The sequence below is a fragment of the Betta splendens genome, chromosome 7 (genome assembly GCF_900634795.4).
Source record: "Betta splendens chromosome 7, fBetSpl5.4, whole genome shotgun sequence".
NCBI classification, from domain to species: Eukaryota; Metazoa; Chordata; class Actinopteri; order Anabantiformes; family Osphronemidae; genus Betta; species Betta splendens.
In genome coordinates this window covers 3435440-3458306 of record NC_040887.2, presented here as the reverse complement: position 1 = coordinate 3458306, position 22867 = coordinate 3435440, and the positions used below count along the sequence as shown (strand labels likewise).

General features: G+C 48.8%; 1 protein-coding gene across 1 annotated transcript in view; it reads right to left on the bottom strand.

Moving 5' to 3' along the window:
- The window catches only part of LOC114858680 (ERC protein 2-like), a 91892-nt gene that overhangs the window by 57490 nt on the left and 11535 nt on the right, over positions 1-22867 (bottom strand). The window contains exons 6-13 of the mRNA XM_041071483.2: positions 21089-21133; positions 20273-20428; positions 18191-18358; positions 10706-10873; positions 4264-4332; positions 4076-4169; positions 3520-3895; positions 3215-3397 (exon numbers count right to left, since the gene is read on the bottom strand). Of these exons, the coding sequence (XP_040927417.1) occupies positions 3215-3397; positions 3520-3895; positions 4076-4169; positions 4264-4332; positions 10706-10873; positions 18191-18358; positions 20273-20428; positions 21089-21133 (1259 nt within the window). The remainder of the gene's footprint in view (positions 1-3214; positions 3398-3519; positions 3896-4075; positions 4170-4263; positions 4333-10705; positions 10874-18190; positions 18359-20272; positions 20429-21088; positions 21134-22867) is intronic.

Here is a 22867-nt window from a genome sequence, read left to right as displayed (position 1 = left end):
AAATTTTCAATTTGCAGCAAACTGATGTGAATTGAGCACGAAACAGTCGCAGGTTTTAAAATTCATCAACGAAACTGTTCAGACAGCATCTACAGCAGCAACTCCTTCTTCTATTTTTCTATTCGTTCATCGGGGTCACAGAGTGAGTAGTGGGATAACACCATAAACAGCTGGATTGTGAGGTTCAGTATGTTTGGTGTCCGTCATGAACAAATTAATATTGAAGCTCAGACATAATGGTTGTTAATTGAGCTAATTGACATTCAGGACCGCGTCTCCGTGTCTTCCTTCCTGTGGCCAACCTCACGTCATTACTGTAATAACCAGTTGTGGCGCTTTATCTGCTCGTCATCTGCAGGACAGACGACACACACACAGACGCATGGGGAGACGCACACAGGTGCACACACACAAACGCAAAGCGCCCCGAGCTGCAGCAAACAAAACACTAGCAGATGCAGCGATGGAATGAGGTGTACAAATTAGTTACAAAGACACAGCACATCTGGTGACACAATGTGGTGGCATATTTGTGGTTTGTCAAAATTTGCGCACTCTACATTCCTTTAAATGCTGAATTAATAAAACCTTGGCAAATAGGGTGGTGCAGTTTGAAAAGCCGATGTGCTGCGAGTCGACGGGAGGCTCTGACATTTGTGCACAGACAAAGACACCATTGACTGGTTGCTGCAAAGCATTAATACCGCATCTGACCCAAGCGACCCCCGCGCGGATGCACTGTGTTGTACAAAAGGCGAGCATATGCACTGAAAAGAATTCATTATTTAATGAACATGAGACTCTAATAAAAAACAAGAGAAGCACTTCAGGCCATGTACAGACCACGTTTCAACTCAAATGGTGGCAGATTTAAAGAAGTCCAACAAGGAGAATGAGCTGCATTCCAGTCATGGGTACATAGACAGATAATGTCCAAATCTCCACTGCTATTTCACAAATGAATCCAATTAGACTGTGGACTTTGGTGTTCTCTGATCCCTGGAGGGCGAGAGCGCGGACTGGAAGGAGCCATCTTGGTTTTGGCAATGAAAGGAAAGTGGTGGAAGGGGGTGGGAAAAGGCAGCAGGAGCCCTTTGGCAGATCTAGATAGGTTAATGGCAGTCATTACACAAGCGGGCTCAAGGCTTCGCTAGGTTGGTCCCCAAGCGATAGGCGCGTTAAACCCTTCAGGGAATGATGGGAAAGCTTCACACTGCCAGTCCGATAAGGTTCCCAGCAGTTCATAGCTCGTGGGTGTGTTGGACGGATTTTAAAGCGGACACGAGGTGCATCAAAGGTTCCTTCATTTGCTCTTTTGGTTTCTCAGATTTGACGGGAGATGGAAACCTTCCACTCGTCTTCCCGGCAACAGGCCCTCGTGTGCTTATCTCCACACGCAGCAAAGGCCAGAGGAAACGCAAACAAAGCAAACATGGGTGTTTGCTCTCCAGTTGTGGCCGCTCAGTAACTACAGATACCATGTGCATCAAAACACACACGCCTGAGCTCCTGCACATCGCTGCTCGCTGTTCCTGTGGTCAGACTTTCATTTCATGTCAAATTGTGCATGTCGCCATGGGCCTTAGACAAATGATTACATTCTTCACCAGGCCGACGTTTGCCTTGGCCTGGCTGCACAAAATAACAAACCGTGGATGAAATATTTAGCCTCGCAGCTCCGGCTTCTGTCAAATTGCGCAGAAAAACGTTAAACACAGCTTAAAGCGACGAGGAGGACGAGGATGAGTCACGTGAGACGTGGATATGGGAAAGAGGGCAAGGAATTCTGTCTGAACTTTCCAGACACTGTGGACGGTGAAGATTGATGCTCTGGGTGCAGGGCAGCTGTGTGCCTTTGTTGGGAGCGAGGGGGCCTCTTTCCAGTAGCTTGGTTGTTATGATGAGAACAGCAGTCACTCATTTTATCTCTCAGCGTATGAGGCTTTTATCAGTGCGCCCGCTCCCGCTGCAGCAGACCACCTAACAGGCAGCGACCATGACTCCATGAGCCAGGCACTGTGGTGTGGACCGCCTCAGCGAGCGTGCGTTTGGCTGCGAGAGCTCTATCGCCAGGCTGATATGAGGGGACGGGGTTTTTCTGGCAGTTAAATTCCACCAACCTTGACTTCACTGCTATCAACAGCTGTAGTTCTGAAATACTACTGAATAGTTCTATATTGTCAACAGTTTTTGATATAGTCGATGTACAAATGCTTAAAATGAGCTATTATGAGCCTGATGGTGTTGACGACTGCAGGATTTTTGTAGCTGGTGAAAGTAGAGCATGAAAAGTGGGCTGTGTCGTTGTCGTCAGTGGAAATGAATTGAATTTGTACACGTTTGAAGTCTAAGAATTATGTAATTCGTTTGAAGATAAAAATTTCACAGTTGTCAACGGAAGAATTTAAATCTGTGTTCCGTGGGCTTCGGGATCCATCAGACGCTGCCTGTTGCATTGCTGCGGTTGGAGCCTGCAGAGTGTCATGAATTGGACAAGTGAAGTTCCAACAGAACGGGAGCGGCGTTGGTGAAACTTTATCAGGCCCAGCGTGTCTGGCGAGAAACTGCGTTCTAAAAGCAGAGTGTTCCGGAGCAGAACCACAAACCCGGTCGACCCGCCTGTCGTCCACACAAACTAAGAGCTAGAACTCCGTGGCCTCCGGCGGAACCATTTCTGCAGAACACAAAGGAGAGAAATATGGAGCGTGACCACCAAAAAAATACAATCATTGGTGTTTTTAAAACTCTTTTGGACCAATAAAAATACCAAACGATAACTGGTCACCGTTTCTGAAAAGCAACTCGTCCCTCTGCACTTGTCATCGCTTCTGAAAATATGACAGGGACAGTAGTAAAACACAAAGATGCTGGCATTCAACAACAAACTGTAGCAACAGTGTTTTATCCCACATAAATGTAGATCACAGTCAAAGAGACACACGATCAGATGCTACAAGTACAACGATCCACGAGAAAGACGCAGATCCTGTGTGTGTGTGTGTGTGTGTGTGTGTGCGTGTGTGTCTGTGTGTGTGTGTGTGTGCGAGTGTGTCTGTGTGTGCGTGCGTGCGTGTGTGTGTGTGCGTGCGCGTGTGTTTGTGTGTGTGTGCGTGCGTGCGTGCGTGCGTGTGTGTGTGTGTGCGTGCGTGTGTGTGTGTGTGTGCGTGCGTGCGTGTGTGCGTGTGTGTGTTAATGTACACGCAGACATCTGCACCTGCGCTCAGTTTGCATCTCCTGCCGTCGGAGCTCGTGGAGCTTCCTCCCGCTCAGATGCGGCTCTTCAAAGAGCATCTGTGCGGTCATGAAGCTGAGGGAACACAGCGACCTTTGCAGTGCGGTGAAGGCAGCGCTTGCACTCCACGTCACCCCTGCGTCTCCGGCACCGGCCCATCGCTGCCTGTGGAACAGGACAGCGGGTGACCTGTGGAACCGGAGGCGCCCATGCTGTGTCAGCTGGCGCCACCGTGTGGCGGCTTCCTGTGAGGCTCCGTCATTGACCGGACGGTTCAAATGCAACACGCTGCGTGTTTGCTGTGTCTCTCGAACATCGAATTGATAAAATACTCAGTGGGCACGCGTTCCACTGGCTGCCTCCAGTGAAAGTCTAGCAGTTTGATCAAAATGTCATCACGCGTTAGTGAACAAAGTAAAACGTCAGCTGCTGAAGTGGAAAAGCCATTCGCGCAGAACTGTGAAATTCTACGGTCGCGTATGGACAACGCGACGCCTCTCCTCCGGTCCCACTTCCCGATGTCATGCTGCTCTGCCAGTGAAGTCATTACTCGTCTGTTATCGAGCGCAGCGCCGGAGCACAGTGACTTCATAAGACGAGTGGGACAGGCAGGAAGAGAAGGGAGTGTCAGACGGCACGCTGCTCTGAAATCATAGCGCTGGTCTAAATTAGGAGAAGAAGGGAGTCATTAGGGGACGGTTTAGATTTTCAGACTGTACGTTAACGAGTTGCAACATCATGCTCTCTAATGAAGGGATTAAAGAAAGGCTCGGTGGTGCTTTGATGTGTTGGCCACAGGCCCACAGACCGTTGCACAAAAACACATGTGGAGCCACTGTGTACCTGCATGTGCGCTAGCGTGCCTGCGCGTCTTTTCGTACCAGGCCGAGGCAAGATCCAGTGTTGACAAGCCAAACGGGCCTGTCTTTGCTTTACCCTGCAGCCAAGAAGAAGAGGAAGAAAACGTCAAAGCGGATCTGGGATCAAATGAAAGCGACAGCAGCTTCTACGGCGTTCGCCGCCATTACAACCGAGGTCTGTTGCAGCGGCCTCCTCCTCTTCACTGCCCTGACACTCATTCTGCTCGAAACCACCGACGCCTGTTAGGAGGCACAAAGGTGCTCTGTGTCCATCAGTGATACTCCCATTTAAATGCAGGCACAGGCACATAAACAAAAACAGACACGCACACGTTTCATACACATGGATGAGGAGGGAAAAAGCAAAAAGGACAAATATCAGTAGAGAAAATGAGTCCAATTCATTCATTCATCCTCATTTTATTATTTTTGCTAAACAATTAATGCAGCGATGCATATCTGCAGCATTAGTTCCTGTTTTCACTCCCACCAACACTGATTATTCGTCTGTAAGTAATTGTGTCAAATTGGCCAAAAAGATCAGAACTAAGAGTTTTACTGAGACCTGAACAAACAGAGCGCACAAATTTCATATAGGCTCATATACAGAATGAAACCACGTCAAAAGTGAAAAAAAGAAAAATCAAGGCTGACGAAGGAAAAACTGCACCAGGCTCAAGTGCAGAAGGGAGCCAAGGAATTTGTGATAAGATCGTCTAAACAGAGGAGCACAGCTGCCATCAACAACAAGATGGTTAGGAGGCAAAAGTTTATTGTGTTGTTTTAACTGACATGTGGGTTAAAACCACAAAACAGCCTCATTCTGCATAAATAAAAACACAACTTATGTATCTTAACGATTTTTTGTACAAGATAAAGCCCCTAAACTCTGCAGCTCACAAATACAGAGTGGGTGAATACAAACACGATGACAATGGAAGTAACATGATCTACCCATTTGCCAGACTTATTAAATTAATACTTTAATACAATAAGTCTGTTTTTTAAAAAAGCTCTGGCTTTTGTAAACCTTTGTCCAAATTCCAACTATTTAAAAAGTTTGATCAATCTTAATTTACGGTTCATTTCAGTAGCTTGCTAAATGAGGCCCCTGTCATACAGTTTATACTGACTTTACAGTGAGGATCTGTGAGAAACGCACAAAGAGGCTGTGATTCTTATCCAGAGTCTTGGTCCAGGTTCAGGAGATGGGGGCTACACAGCATTTACACACATGACAGGCAGACATCCTCCCCCTCCCTCACATTCCTCCACCCAGTCATTCACACAGGGAGCCTCCGCTGCATTCATACATATCAATTAGGCACCAACACACACACACACACAGCCAACACAAAAAGAGATGCAGACATGCATCAGAGGACGACAGAGAGAAAGATGAAGCGAGCGTTGTTTTCATAGCGATTTCTCCTGGTCGACCACAGAGCAAAGTGATTGGGGTGAGACTCCTGCAGCCCCAGAGAACTCGATGAAGACAGATCATACTAGCGCAAGCTACAGTGTGTGTGTGTGTGTGTGTGTGTGTGTGTGTGTGTGTGTGTGTGTGTGTGTGTGTGTGTGTGTGTGTGTTTGTGTGTGTGTGTGTGTGTGTGTGTGTGTGTGTGTGTGTGTGTGTGTGTGTGTGTGTGTGTGTGTGTGTGCGTGTGTGTGTCGGCCAAGTTGATCCATGTCCGTGCTCCTTAGGCTCAAGACCCTATCTCTGCCCCCCCTCAGCTGCGGAATGCTGCAGTGATTGCTGGGTAATTACGCTAACGCTTTATTCCTCTGCTCCCAGCACCATTAGAAGTAATTCTTTTCTGTGGAGGAATGGGAGCACTTTGATGTAAAAGAAAGAAAGAAAGAAAGAGAGAGGAAGAGAGAGAAAGACAGAGAAAAAGAAAGACAGAGAGAAAGACAGAGAGACAGAGAGACAGAGAGAAAGAAAGAAAGAAAGAAAGAAAGAAAGAAAGAAAGAAAGAAAGAAAGAAAGAAAGAAAGAAAGAAAGAAAGAAAGAAAGAAAGAAAGAAAGAAAGAAAGAAAGAAAGAAAGAAAGAAAGAAAGAAAGAAAGAAAGAAAGCAGATGTGTGTCAACCTGTAGCTTGTAGCTCAGGTCTGTATTACAGTGATCTGGTCAGACAGGACAAACACCACATACAGTCATGCAGTTCAACAAGGAGACCATGAGTCACACTTTGACCCCTCTGACAAGGTTAGAGAGGGACTGAAGAGCCTGTCTAAAGTCCTACAGGATGGAATACTAACACTGGACCGCCGACAAGTTGGGTTGAAGCGGGTCAACCTGAGTAATGGCTCCAGTCATCAGCAGGACCCAGTCATGCTGAAGTTCTTCATCAAGCCCAGAGCCATCACACACATGTGATGGTCCTGATAGATGTGTGGGCTGGCTCCAGCCAGACAGCCCCAGGCCTTCCCCATTGACCCCAGCTGATTGCTGATAGGCACAGAGGGGGGCCTGTTGCAGGAACCTCCCAGCTCCAGCAGGCTTATCTGCAGCCATGTGATTGGTCACATGGAATGCATTAGGATGAAAGTTATTGGTGGCCTCATCACAGATCTATCAACATCACCCACAGATCGGTTCACGGCACAACTGTTACCCGTGCAATCAGTCACCTGGAGCGGAGGCCGGGCCTGGCCCTCGGCCCCGCACGTACCGAGTGGCCGCCTCTGATTGGACGAAAGCGGCTGATCCAGATAATTAGCAGCGGGTGGGGCAGAGAAAGCAGGACCACCCCTGACCCACAACATGCCTCATGTTTAAAACACTGGATTCTCATAAAGCGTCAAATATTAGAGCAGGCAGGAAGTCGAAGCAATTACCTGATGCTATCACACATCCCACACTGTGGTGCAGCTCATTTACCAGGGCAGCGGGTCAAATATAAAAAGACACATTTAGCTCATTTACAATAGCAACAAGAGTCAAATTCTCTCTCTACTTCACTGAGGCAGCTTCGGTGAAATCTTTCACCAAAGAATAATCAACAGGAAGAATCTAAGCACATCTGGACAGAAGCAGAGATGACACTGTCACAGCGAACAGAGCATCTTTCTCTACAGACACACACAAACACACGCGTATGAACACTAGGCCCGAACAGACATTATAGAACCTCCCAGACTGCGGTTGCTATAGGAGGGGAACATGATAGGGGATACTATACCTCCATCCACACAGCCAGGCTTTCTAAAAGCATGAATATGGATTAAGATGACCACAATGTTTGAACATGAATAACACATGTATGCCAAAACCGCACCACAGCCCGGCTCCGCGTCCGCCTCCCCCACCCGACGCTCCCAGCCAAAGAAAAACAACGAGGACCAAAAATGAGAAAATAAATAAATAAAGCCATCATTATGCGTTGGTCACGGCCTCAGAGCAAACAGAGCTCCGCTGTCGTGTGTTTGTGCCCAAACAAACACAAAAGCCTTCTTTCTGCGGCGCTCAAAAGCCCGTTTTCTTAATATTCTGACTATTCAGGCGACGTTAGGAGTCGGTGAACATCCTGGAAGAGGCCGGCGGAGGATGAAAACCCTGCTCCTCTGAGGAGATAACGACGGAAAACAAGGCATCAAGGAGCCAAACTGCACCGCGGGGTTAAAGGTGCTGCCCTGTGATAATTCCAGCGAGCGCCACTGAGCCCAGCGCCGGTCGGACCCCTCTCGCGTCTCTGTCCGTCAGTCTGGCAGTGATTTCCGCCACATGCAACGCATCACTGGCTGCATTAAAGCGTGGGGCTGCAGGAGGACGCTGTGATTCAGAGGCTCCACACTTCAAACGCGAGAGCTTCAAACGCGTCCAACAGACGAACGCGCGGTTCTCCTGAAGTGCTCTCATTTGTACCTACACCGCACCTGACAGAGCTGCTAAAAGCAAGCGAAGCTACAAGAATCCAGCTTGTTAAACATCATATTAAAAAGAAACTGAAGTGCAACAGTCTGCAACAAATAGAGCAGGAGTGACAGCTGTGATTTACTGGAGAAGGACTGAGAGGAAAAGCTGCACGAAGAGGCTTCGCTGCAGAGTCGCTGTTGTTATTTACATTTTTCCCTGCCTTTGTTCCACTTCATATTACACCCACATTAACATGATGCAGATGTTTTTGCTGTTACAGTAGTTTTCCAGATGTCGATTCTGAACGACTGGGGAAAAGCGGCAGTTTGCGCGGATGCGAGCGCAGATTCGCGTTCAGTCACGCTCCAGTTGACCTGTCAGCGGCCGCGCCATCGTCACACGTCACCGCGGCTGACGTGTGAACTGGACCCGCTCGTGCGCTCCGGTTGTCCAGGACCAGCCTCTACCACGAGCCGGGGTCGGATGACTCAACCCAGCTGATGATTTTACGAGGAGGAGGCCGGCCCATGATCTAAACCTCATCCATTTGTATCATCAAATTGAAAACACTCGCCCGTAGCTCGAACACATGACGCACGGGAACACGTAGACTCATGTTAGACGCGTGCATTGAAAACTGCCTCGAACGCAGAACCGGGCTCTGAGTCGGCGGCCGTCTGCCTTCGAGCGGCTGAGGAGGAAAATGAGCATGGCAGCAACCACAACCAAGCTCCAGGAGCTCGTACGGCGTTTAAAGTGTCCGATTCAGTCTGAGGGACATCCTGAAAGCACGAAGGCTCAGTCACTACAAATTACCAGCATTGTTCCTCCAAATTACAGCAAACGTACAGTATATTCTGGAGCCCTCTGGAGATGCCTGGGGTCAAGTTTTCTGGCAACGCCTAAATACAAGGGGGTTCATTAATGAAACTTCATATCTGCCTCCTAAGAGTAAAAAAAGAAAACAAGGTTTAAAAACCTACAGCAACTTCTCTTTCCAAAAACAATGTCCTGCCTATTCTGAGTAATCCACAGACCTCACTGTGAGCAGTTTTTATTGGAGCTGCCGTCTACTGAAAAAAAAAACTCCATAAAAACTGCTGACAGCATCTTGAGACGTGGGTTAGTTCCCAGTACATCACGCTGCAGATTTTGTGAGTGCGGATCAGAATGAGGTGAATAACACAAGTTTAACTCCTCTCTGAAGAGCGTCCCCGCGTCTGCACCATCGCTCCATCATCCGCCGCGGCCGGACGAACGCGCCCGCTGCTAATGCTAGCATCAGCATGACGAAGTACGGCTAAACCAGACGACGCGCGGCAACAGACGAGCTGCGCTCGATGAAATATGTGCACTTAAGCCTCGTGGACGCCAAACTGAGCACGTCAAACACAAAGACGATTTAGAGGGTGTGAAATGAGCTAAAAGGCTACAAACGGACGCATTTCAACTCGTCAGACAGAGAAAGTATGGGATGAGAAGTGTTTTCTAGATTAGGAAGGAGAACATAGAAAACAGAAAGCAGAGCATTTAATAAAGAGGAGGACGAGCTTAAAAAATAGATGCCATGAGAGAAGACGAAGGTGAGGACACGGAAAGGATGAGTCAAAAATGCATCCAGATGCGTCTGGAGAGGGAGACAAGATGATGGAGCGGAAATAAGACATCAATGAAAGAACAAATCCCCCCCTCTGGCAAACGTGCCCTTTGAAACAGGTGATTACAAGCAGCGCTGTCAACATGTTGGACAACTCATCTCGCAGCTCGGGCTCCGTCGGGGCCCGAGGGGACGAAGCAGGCGGCCACATGGGAGAAGCCGCGTCTCCACTGCAGCAGCAGCTCCACGTCAGCTCACTGACTGTGGACCAACGCCACCCGTACGTTGCTACGACCCAACAACGAAGCCGCCGCTCAACCCCCGGCCTTCAGGTCTGCGCGTGGGCGACTTCACAGCGCCTGCAGAGGCTCGTGTTCTGCAACACACCAGCAGCAAAAGGAAAGCAGCGGCCGCCGCTCCCCACAAACACACAGCAGTAAGTTATAGCCTCCTGGGACGACTGGGAAAGTTTGGAAAAGCAAGCCAGCGGTGGTCAGTGTATACAGTGTGGCTAAAGGACGGACACCTGTTGATTTACGTTTCCTTTTTCATGTAAATATTACCATTACTTCCTGTTCCACCACATTTACTGCTAGTGATGTACGGGGCAGTATTTATTTTGTACTGACGTGGACCGAGAAGGAAGAAGTTCCCACAAACGGGGCGACAACAAACCAGGTTGTTAAGTGTGTGGAAAAAAAATACAGTCCGTACCCGAAGGATTAAAGCAGGATCTACTGCAGGCTGAGAGTAAAGGTCGCCTTTAAACATCGCTCACAGAAACACCCAGACGTCACGTAAACACAAAAACGCCTTCACGGCGCTCACAACACGCACACACCCACGCAGACGGATGGAAACGCGTGACCCGTGGGGCCTTTTTCCATCAAAACCAGCAACAGGAAGACTGTGAGGAGAGAGAGGGAGATCCAATTTAGGGGCACAGGAGGAAGGATGTTGAGAGGGGACCTTTATTTGTGTATAATTTGTCTGGAAGGAAACCGCCAACGAGACCCAGCGCTCACGGAGCCCTCGACGCCGCCCGACGGCCGTGTTGGAGGCGGGATGATTGATTCGGGCCACATGTGTGCAGTGGACAACGCTGCCGACACAGGGAGGGAGCTCATGTTGTAACTGTGGCCGTTGGAGGCTGTACCTTCTTCTGCAGCACGTTGACCTTCCTCTCCTTGACGTCCAGCATGTCCTTCATGTCTCGGATCTCTCCCGCCAGCGTGCTCTTCTCGTCGCTCAGGTCCTGCAGCTGCTTGGTCTTCTTGGTCAGGAACTGCTCCTTCTCCTCCAGACGCAGCCGCAGAGCGTCCACCTGGAGGGGAACGATAGCAGCAGACGTGTCTCAGACGGCGCTCAGACATCAGCTTTGACCTAATGTCCATAATATGGACCAATGTGGTAAAAGTATGTGTGAGAGAAGCTGCCTGAAGCTCGGTCCATCACTTGTTACTGAGTGTTGCACCACTGCCACACATTAAACCCCAGCATCCTATTGGAAAAGCACTGTGTTCACACACACAAGCAGACAGATGTGCTCCTAAGCTGCACCTCACACCTGATTACAATTCCAGCGCTTTTTTCCCCCCACAGCAAAGTGAGTGAACCCACTTGAACTTCATTTTTGTGTTTTACCACAGACGCACACATTTTGTATTGTGGAGGACACGTACAGTAGGATGATGGGATTTAGTTACAGGTACTATAGTTCCCAGGTGTGTGTGTGTGTGCGTGTGTGTGTGTGTGTGTGTGTGTGTGTGTGTGTGTGTGTGTGTGTGTGTGTGTGTGTGTGTGTGTGTGTGTGTGTGTGTGTGGCATCCTGGCAGACAACCAGAGGCTCATACTGAGGCACCACTAATCCTCCGTACGTTCACATCATCGTGTGCTGATGCCCGTGTGCGACTCCAGACGCGTGCATGTGTATATACACCCCCCCACCCCCAACTTCACCTGGCAAAAGGCAATTTAGCAAGAATTCAGCAGAGATGCCTGACAGGAAATCCCTGCTGTCTCACCTACAGCGGCCGTGTAAGCTGTGACATCGCTGCACACACACCCTAATTCCCTCTCCCAGCACTCGCTGCTGCAGACGGACAGGGAGACGGACAGGTGAGAAGTGAGGCACGGGAGCGGAGCTGAAAGTCACCGGCCGACGTGCTGCTCCTCCTCTGCTTAAAACAGGCCTGTTGCAGGAACTACTGTGCGGCTTTATCATCCAGCACACATGCCGAGATGACAGACAGCTAACAAGTTGGTGTAATTAACCTCTCTCCTTCAATTTCCTCCCTCATTTTCCTTTTCCCCCTTCCCGCTTCTCACAATGTCATCATCCAGCAACACCTCTCTCTCATCGGGAAAAAAGCACCTCTTTTTTTTTTAAACTCCATCCACACACACTCTGAACCCTGCAGGAGTTTTCCTACTGCTGCTTAAACCTCAAGGTCCTCTAACACAAAGTGATGTGCCACTGTGAGAGATCCTTCACGGCCTCAGGCTGGATTAACTTCAGGACGGGCCCCTCATTTTTCAGCCGCAGCTCTGCAGCGTCGTGCATTTCGTTGTGTTTCCATATGAGAGCGGGAGCAAGCAGAGCAGAACCGCGGCAGTCTCCAGGACAGGCAGGTCTTACTCTACCTACACAACTGGTCACCAGGGACCACATTCTGTGCTTGAGCATTTCAGAGCGTGATAGAGGGAACTAATGATGGACTGCTGTCCAACTGGGCCCAGTTCAGACTGAGAGGGGACGCAGGAGACTGAGCCGAGGTGTTCCACTGAAAAGATGAATTAAAAGCATGTCTATACGGCTCCCCACAGCCCATTTAAGCTTTCCAGCCCATCACTCAGCACCGTATCATTTAAAAATGGTCCTAATATGTTTTCAAGATTCTGTGGAATTCAAGTAATAAAAATATAGAAATTAATATGAAGTGTACACATGCGCACGTGCACGCAGCTACAATTAAACCTGCAAGCACGTGCACATTCATGACCTGACACCGTCCGCAGCCAAGTGTGGATTCTGGACACTGATTACTAGAATAGAGGCTTTAAGAAAACAGCTTCACTGTTTGTGCTCACCTCCCGTTTTCCTGTCTCACATTTCATCATAAACGTTTCTCTGGCAGGCAAATGTGCAAAGGTATCAGGCCTGCGAGGCAATAAACAACAGAGGGCTTAGGCAGGCAGACCACAGTGGAAGCAGCAGCAGCAGCAGCAGCAGCAGCAGAACTAACGGTGAGACCAGGTGCACCAATGTGCTGTTTACTGTCTGCAGGCAACAGATTCACACTGAAATCTAATGTTGAAGTGGAGTCGGAGGCTGATGGCATAAAACTTTCCTCAATCTTCCGTAATAAATATCCGACAAATCTCAGGCATCGTCAGTCTTTCTTTTTTTTAAGCTGGTCAATGACGCCTGCATCCGATGAAGAAAGTTCTTAAATCCCGGGACGGTCTCTGGAGGAGTGGACCTGACGTCTGAACTCAGGTCTGTGTGAGTCACTCGTCTGGTTGTAGAGGATCCAGTGAGCCTGTATAAATACAGCCATTAGACTTCATTTATTTAAAGGCCAGTGCTGTGAAATTAATCATTGACATTTATGACATAATAATCAACTAAGCCTTGTTTGTCTAGCCCTTAATGTGGCCGGGTCTGGTCTGTATCACTAGGAGAATGAAGGATATTCAGTTTCAAGATGATGCTGGAGCACGAGAGTCTCTGCCAGTTAGAACCACTTCAATATCTTACTTTGGTTTAAATGAATGCATTTAAGAGAAAACTCACTTTCTTGTGAAGAGGGAGGCCAGTGAAAACAAACTGCTGGGTTCATGTGACCAATAGCTGTCAGTTCATCTTTTAATCTAACTACGAGTGTCTGTATTATCAAAGACTGAAAGGTGAAGAGAGAGAGATGATAATATTCAGACTTTTTTTGAAGGCTGTGAAAACGACGACCATGCATTTCCGTGCATTCACGGCTGTGTGTGAACACACAGGTGCAGCTGCAACATCGGATGCAGGAATTAAAGGAAGCACTACAGGGTATTTGTGAGTAAGGTCTTTATCAAGACTTAGGCTGCGCATCACTTGAGGTGTGTCATCAAAGCCGGCGATGAGGCAACGGCAGAGACCTGATCAGGAAACGTGTAATGGGCGGATCACCACAGGCCCAGCTTGGGATAATAAGCGGATGTAAACTGCCTCACAGCGGGAGCTGCAGGGTGGAGAGCAGGGCACAGTCCCATTGTACATCACAACATCTGTTGTTAAAACCATGGCAACACAGCTGTCTGCCCACAGGCTACAGAGCGATTAGGGGAAAGCACAGATGTAAAAAAAGAAAAAAGACGACAAGAACACATAAACACAGAACTCCCAGGATCCACTGACAAAGGCACCTTTGTCGACTGAGTGAGTGAATGTTTTCTGTCAAAGCATGAAGGTTGGTCGTGTCACGAGTCCCCGAAGCTTTCTACCATCTACATCCAAAAAGACAACAGAGGAACTTTAGGACCATCAAACTCGCTGAGACACCAGAAAGCTGCCTCAGTCTCCTGTTCACCCTTCATCCATCATCATTACCTGCCCGGGTCCGAGTACGGACAACACACACACACACACACACACACACACACACACACACACACACACACACACACACACACACACACACACACACACACACACACACACACAGCGTATAAAGTAAGAGGCGCTGTGAGCGTTCCCCCTCATTAACACTTGCTCCTTCTTTGATTATTTTTCCTGATCATTTCCAGCGCTGCGTGCCAGTTGCTACATCCTGCTTCCAGGAAATCCATTTCCTGTCAGAGCACACTCAATAGTCAGTTTGACAAACATGTGGAGCGCCGTGAAGCTCTGCAGCTGAAGCCTGCTATTACACATCCTCGACCCACTGAGTGCAGCGCTCCACTGTCTGACATAACAAGGCATGCAGTCTTTACGCCGGCTATTTTGGCCGACCTGTTGCAGCAGGTCAGCGGGTGGCCGTGTTCTGATGTAAATGCTTTTAGTAGCAGACAGTAGGACTAAAAGAGAAAAAACAGGTAGGCATGATATGTGGATTACTGTGAGGGGCCATGAATTTAATCAAGGGGAGCAGCTACAGCAGCTTAGCCTGAGCAGAAACAAGCAGTCGCTGTAAAGATGCTGCAGGTTATTTACCGTATATTACAGTATATATGTGCACACACATGCACCGAGCAGGTCAGCTGGTGTGTAGAGCAGGATGAACCTCAGCAGGTTCAGACGGTCTAATTGGAATCCTTCCTGCCTTCACATTAATCAAATATAGAAAACATAAAAGATGTCATTTTACAAAAGCAAATAAACTTTTATCTAGATCTAGATATCTACTATTTTGTCTTTCAACACCAAAGGAACTGTGTTTGTCCGCTCTTTGAGCTGCGCATGTCTTTACCCCATTCCCTGTGTAAACCATTAAACGTCCCATCCGCGTGCTGACCCCTATAACTCCGTTTTACGGGTTTTCCACATGGCCCCTGAAGCACTCGCGGGGGCTTTGTCTTGGACCGTGCCGTGTTTGTTCTGGGGAGCCCAGGCGCTCCGCTAGTCACAAACCGCAGCACCCCAGGAACCCGTGAGCGGGCTGTTGGGGCGGAGAATGGCGAGCGTGGTCGGTGGAGTTCACACGAGGTGAAGTAAATATGGAGACAATTAGTGGTCGGAGGAAAACAGGAAATGCTTTGCATTTGCTTAAGCCAATATCTTCACTGTCCACTACACTGAGTTCATGAGGTTCTCACTTTATAATACAGCCCCCACTCGAGAGGCACCAACAGGTGGAGGGTGAGAACGAAGGGGAGAGAGGGTGGGGTGGGGTGGGGTTATCTGCAGGGTGCAGCGCAGCCAGGCCCAGGCCTCATTTCTCTCTCCGCCTCACTGCCTATACCAACCATCAATCAGCAAAGAGCACGAGGAAAGATCAACACAAACAGCGGAGCCGGCAGCGCAGCAAGCCGTGCCGTTGCATCACTCACTGACAGAAGCTCCAAGCGCTGCACATTCATCACGCAGCTCCGTTCCCTCAGTCCTCACGTCCTCCCGTCGCTGCATCTGCCCGCCATTCTTTCCCTCTCCCGCTCCAGCGCTTTTTTTTATTTCCTTCTTGTTTGCCCTATTCATCACTGTCACTGCAGTTGATGTTAGCGAGTCACTTCTGAGTCATTTATATCTCCTTCGAGTCATTACACCTCGACCTCAAAATCAAAGCTCGGCGGAGGTCCGCTGGCAGCCGCGCCGCGGACGCCGGTGATGAAAGAGAACACGGAATCTGAGGTCACATCTGAGGAGCTTAAATTGAAATGCGCTCAGTCAGCGCAGACGTGCTGCCACATCGCACCACACTTCTGCTGGCGGCCGTTCAGCGAGGAGCTAAATAGTTACATAGCTGACTTATTTCCGCGCCTGATTTAAGTACCTCGACCAGACTTCGGGTCTGGATTTCCCCCGCGTGAACCACCTGCAAAACGCTCCCTTCAACAGACGAGGATGTAAATCAAAGCCTATCGACCTTCACAGAGTCGAAAGCTGAACTAAGAGCTCAAAGTAAAGCACACATGATGTGAGTGAGTGATTAACACATTCACAAAGGCAGGACGCTGAGTCAGACAAAAGCCAGAGCCCATGGTCGCACAGGTCGTCTGTCCGTCTCGAACTGCACGTCTGAGGATGAAGGGAGGAAGCTGGAGAACTGGTGCAGTCACAGAACATTCAAACTCCACACAAAGAGGCTGAATCGGAGGCTGGAAAGTGATCAGCACATCTATTTACTGCACGTGGTGCTGGGTCACAGTGAAGGGAACGTTACAGTAGCACAGTAGTTGGTCATGCACCTACACTTAATGCAGCAGCCCATAATATTCAGCTTTTATTCACGTTACGCTCTCAAGAAAAGTGAAATATCATGGAGCCATTCATCCACTTTGGTGCTGGGCTCGTGTCCTGTTTCATCTGTTCATCTGTGGTTAAATATGCAGGAAGGTCTGCGACAGGTTACCTGAGCCGCTGAGCTCCAGTTACAGCCCCGCATTGTCTTCATCGCGCGGCATTAAAGGGTTAAGTTTCCACAGGCATGGCCAGCGAGCTCACAACTCTCACACTCACCTTTTACCTGGAGACAGACTCAATCACACCAATTTAGCAGCTGTCGCTTTTCCTGCTGACAGTGGCTGCTCTGTTCAGTGACCGGCCGCTCTGTGCCATCCTGCGTCTGTGCCTGCTGCTGCACCAATCACTGTCACTGGTGATGAGACCCACCTGCTACACACACACACACACACACACGGGTACGGGTGTGATGGGCTAGAAGTCACCACTTAGACAAAAATGCTTGTGGAATTTTCAACCACACGTGGGAAAACTGGAAAACCTCTGAGGGGAGATGAAGCAATAATATGAGCGGACGCATGGAACGGAAGTGAGCTTCTGTGAGAAGCGCTGTCCTCCAGAACCAAGTGATCGACACACGGCGAAGGAATGCCCGGCCACAGCCCGACTCACACACACTCAGCGCCATTACTCCGGGTTTGAAAATTCAGTCCAGGAAAACCGAGCCTTTCCCAAGCAATAACACCGCAGTGCTCCGGTTGATTAAAAGCGCACCTTCAGATAATAAAAACATGTTATTTTTATTTTAAAGAGCAGCTGTCGTCCCACTAATTAGACCAATACAGGGGAGGTCAGATTTCATCCAGCCTTTGCATCTGAGAAACTGATTTTGTCTGTAATTCTAATCTTGCACATAAAAGCTTCAGGCTGCAGTGGATAAAACTGAACGAATAATGAAGTAAATGGCTGGTGATGAGCCTCCTTTTCTTCTCATGAAGAGACGCCAGAGTCAAAAGGGCAGATCTCTGCACGTGTCATTCAATTTGAACACAACAACAAATACATGAAAGCATAAAACGTGGAGAACGCCCACTGAAGAGCAATTCCTTTAAGTATGATGCATTCAGCTCACAGCGAGGGCCAAAATTCCTTGCACATGTATGGACAATTAGGCCTAATTCTGGCCCAAATTGCTTCCTGTAATGACGAGTGGACGTAGTTAGCCAACCGCTCCAAACTGCCAAGCACAAAGAGATCTAACGTATCGGTTCCACGTCCAGAGAGCGATGGAGAGAGAAGCTGGACGCTCACACAGCCACACACCTCAGCGCCACCGTCCTGCACAGCCCACCTCCGCTCCCACAGCCCCGATTAAATCATTAGAGCCGCGGAGGAAGAGCTTCAAAGAACCAGGAGGGGAAGATGCCAGCGGTTCCCCAAGGTCCAGGTGACTGACCTGCCCTCACGGGAGAACCCACCGGGGAACCACACACACACACATGTGCACACGCACGCACACGCACACATTTACGCACACACGCACGCACACACACATGCATGCAGACACACACGCGTACACACACACACGTGCACGCAAGCACACACACACGCACGCACGCACAAAGAAACCCACACACCAACACACACACACACACACACACACACACACACACACACACACGCGCACACACACACACACACACACACACACACACACACACACACACACACACACACACACACACACACGTGACCGACCTCTGTTTGCAGCGTGTTGGCGCGCTGCTCCTTGGCATTGAGCGACTCCTTCAGCACCTCGATGTGTTGCTTGCAGTCGGAGTTCTGGTTGGTCAGCGTTTCCAGCTTGGTCTGCAGCGCCTGCATCTCGGACTCCTTCTTGTTCAGCTCCTGCTTCAGCTGCTCAATCTGGCAACACACACGCAAGCAAATGTTTGAAATGAAAACGCTGACACCTTACACAAACTGCTCACAGAAACATTACAAAAACGAGCAAACACACATGCAAACAAGCCACATACACAATTCTTGCAAAAGCACAATGTGTGTGTGTGTGTGTGTGTGTGTGTGTGTGTGTGTGTGTGTGTGTGTGTGTGTGTGTGTGTGTGTGTGTGTGTGTGTGTGTGTGTGTGTGTTGGTGTCCAAAAAGAAGCTTTAGAAACTTTATAAAGCACACGTTGCTTTGAAGGTGGAACATGCAAACCAATGATTAATATAAAACAAAATAAATAAAGTAAAATTTCTAATATTTTAGAATACCCATAAATAGTGTAATTATAAAAACTTAACTTTATGTACAAAGGTTTTTTGAAAAAATAAAAATAGATACAAATGAAAAATAACAATTTAATACCTGAATTAAAAGAAATAATAATAAGAAGCCTATAGCATAAATTCTCATTCAGAGGAGGTCGTGACCACCTCCTCTCCCCTGGACACAACACCAAGCAGTCAAAGGGTGAAGAACCCAGAGACAGGCACAACAATATAACAGACACATTACAGTGTTGCACAGGAGAGAGAGCCTAGTGCTACTAAACCAGCAAGAACATTAGCGTCTGTCTATCGATGCCAATAAGGTACAAAACTGATAGAAAGGGTCATTTTTCCTATTAAGTGAATAAGTTCAACCTTCAAATTAAGGTCATTTAGGCCAATCACATGTAGCACAAAGAGAAGAGGCTCAAACAGGGGCAGGGAAAAAGCTGGAGTGGATGAGAGTAAGAAACAGAAGCTAGTACTATGTAGTGAAGAGAGAGGAGTGACTAATGAAAGGGTACTTCTGCTTGCTCTGTGATCCAGGGCTGCTGGGTGGGCAGCAGGAAGGCAGGAGATGGTCTGATGGAAGACACGCTTGGTGACAAGGCCCGCTCCTAGAGACACACAAAGACAAGAGGAAAGGCGCCCCGGCTCCTCCACGCACGCTCAAACTGCACGTGAGGCTGGCGTCCTGCAAAACACCATTCACGCTGTCTAATGCTGTGCTGAAGCAGAGCCTGCCGCTTTCCACGGCCCGCGGAGGAAACCAGAGAGGCTCGCATCCCTGTGCTCTCTGGTTTCTCCCTTATCGCAGCCTCACCTCAACGCCAGCCAACACCGCTGCTGACAGACCGGGACCCTAAACACTTCAAGCATATAGGATGAATGCTTATCTGTGCGCGTGGTTTCCTGCGTTTCTGTGCGACTGTGTGCAGAAAGATGAGACATGGGAGAGCGAGCCGGGCCCATCACTGGGATGTATGATGTCTCAGGTCAGTACGGGTGAGGAGAGAGCTCTTTACCCTGTCGCTGTAAGCTCATATCCATCTGTCAGGGCCCCATTCATGGAAACATCTCTTTTATGATTGCATCAGAAGCTTCCCAGATGCAGCGACTAATGGGCCCTTCAAAGGCCACCATTAATGAGGCAAAGAGAAGGATTTTCACACGGGGTGCTGCTCACGGGCCTCAGCTATCACGCACAGGACAGGTTCCAACTGAAGCCTGAAACCTGAAACTACATCCTATCATGGAGCTAATGCACCTCAGACTGGGTCCCAGTGAGCAAACCAGTGCAGAACAAGGACTGGAGTAATGGTTTTCTGGTGTCATTATCATTCCCTTCACAGACAAGAGCGAAGCCAGTGAATAACAGAGGTACGGTAACTACAGAAGTGAATGATCTTATACAAAACAAGACCCAGAGGTTTGATGAAGTCACTTACAACATGCAGGTGGCAAATAAGACATGCAACCAGCAGACTCGCATGCATTCAGTACTTGTGTCTTAAGGCAAACGTGCATCACTCGCGCCGTCTCGGGTGACGTGCAGGGACATAATACCTTTGTCTTCATGAATTTAGAATGGCTCTTGTAGACCTCCACCTGCTTGAGCTCATCCTGCCTGTCGTCAGGGTGCAGCAGGCCACTGGTCTTTAACATCTGGACCTCATCCTCTAAGTCTCTGATGTTTCTCTCCAGGGACGTGATCTTGGTGTCCTGAACCAGTCAACAGTAGGCAGACAGGGTCAGCAAAGACCTCCTCCCGTCACACACACGAAGCAGCAAGAGAGAGCTCACTTTATTACACAAACGTCTGATTGAGTGTGTGGAGACAAAAAATCATGCAAAGCAGAGATAATGTAAAAGGCAAGGAGGTTGTGTGCAGTCGACGTGTTTTGCTTCGCAGCATCTATGGGGGAAGGTTAGAGTCTGTCACGAGCGGGTCCTGAGGTTGTTTATCTGCAACGGTTCAGACAGACGTTGAGCTTAGAGGGGAAGAGAACCATAAGTGAGAAATGAATGGAAACAGACGGCTCGATGCCATCAGCACCAACCGCAGACAGCAAGCAGCGTTGTGCTATAAGCTGTGCCCACGTCCTACCCTCCATCCTACACACACACATCAATACACCGCACAGAAAGAGAAACCTCCACACATGCCTGCTTCTGAAGCTCTGCTCTGCGCTTTTTAACCCATTCCTACCCGTGCCCCGGGGGCACAGGGAAAGAAAGCATCACATGCGGGAGTGAAAGCGCGACGAGCCCCAGAACAAGCAGCACACGTCACCACAGGAGCACTCAGACGGGACACGGCATCACAACCACAACCCCACTGGACAGGAGAGAAAGGAGCAGGCAGACGTCCCTGTACTGTACCTGCCAAATAACATCGGGGTCAAAACACAGGGGGGGGTTGGTGTTCTGTAATGGCAAAACATACATTCAGTTCAATTAGAAGCAGCCGCAACACGGACAACTGCAGCAGACGAGGAAACGATATTAGATGTAAAGTAAATACTAGCGAGGAAGCAGCTCTGTCCTGCTGTGTCTAATCCTCCTGCATGTATGTGTCGCATGTTGTAATTGATCTAGTCAGATTTGACTTGGCTTCTCCTCTGCCTCAACACGACTGTGGGCATCGCAGAGAAGCACATGTGAAGTTTGTTAATAGGCAGACAAATCACACAACATGTGTGAGAAATAACTGTGGTTCTGCTGCGAAGGAGCCACTTTTGGCCCAGTGTGTGTGTGTGTGTGTGTGTGTGTGTGTGTGTGTGTGTGTGTGTGTGTGTGTGTGTGTGTGTGTGTGTGTGTGCGTGCGTGTGCGTGTGCGTAGCTACACATGTGCACATGTGGAGTCAACTGCATTTTTCACAGCTCTAACAACTTCAAAGGGCCGAGATGAGAGTGAAAGCTTCCATATGTGACATTTGAAACAAATTGAATAAGTGCTCACCCTGCAGGAGTCAGTAATGGACTCTCGGGCACGGACGCCACACACACACACACACACAAGGCAACAATAAGACAACGTGCATAGATTGTTTGTGTCTGCATGTTCGCAAAGCTGGGAAAGATCCTCTGCTGCTACTCACCAACAATTAGTTGCTATGAAGCTGATGTAAAACTAAGTCAGAAAACACGAAGGGAGAGTTTCACAGACATCACACATGGGTGTCGTTTACAGCTAAACTCGCTGATTTCGAGTAACCAATGCTCTGAGCGGTACAGTAACACACGCACGCAGCGCTCCCTCCATGTCCTACCTTCACGTCAATGACGGTCTGCAGAGCCCTGGTCTTGGTCGGATCAGCCTGGAGCTGGTTCCGACGATGGAGCTCCTGAGGAGGGACCCGGTAGAAATAAGCCTGGCGGCTCATCATCGTTAGCAGCTTCAAAGCCACTTAAACTCAGGCTGAGCAGCTTCTCCCTCCTCTTCACCACACGCTGCTTATGTCTAATAACTGCTACACTATCTTATCTGGCGCTGTACATCCTGTGAAACCTTGACTTCCCTGACTCTGTGTGCAGGTTCCTGCCTTGGTCCTCTCCAAACAGCTTCCCATCCAACACCTCTCTCTCTTTCTGTATTTCCGCCTCTACTTGTTCGCAGGTAGGCGAAACGTTCAGCTGCAGGTCACGAGAAGCTGCTTCCTCAACTCTTCCAATGTGAATCTTAATGTTTCTCATCCCCCACTTTGCGCGGCGGTTCTCGCCGATGCCTCTGTCGTGCTACAGCTCTTGCTTAGCAACACTTTCTGCCAGCACATGCGCTCAGTGTCTTCTATTAATAATTAATGGCAGCTCTGACCTACAGTACCGCTATGCCTACACGAAAGCATGCAAATCAAACCAATGGGCACATGGAGCCGCTCACGTGCTGAAGAAAGTCAAATATACTTGTCGAACAGGAAGGAATAAAAAGTGACCTGCTGCACAGCTGCACCTCCTGCAGCAGACATAAGGCAAAGTGAGGTCACATTTTATTAATCTGCTGAGGGGGGAGTTCAGGTTCCACATCAGTAGATTAAAACTAAACCACAAAACAGAATGAAAACATCACAAACCCACAGTGTAGCACAAGGGCTAGGTTGCCAAATATGCCTGGTTTCTTGTCTACAGAGCCAAAGCTGCTGTCATAATAAGGGAACTACT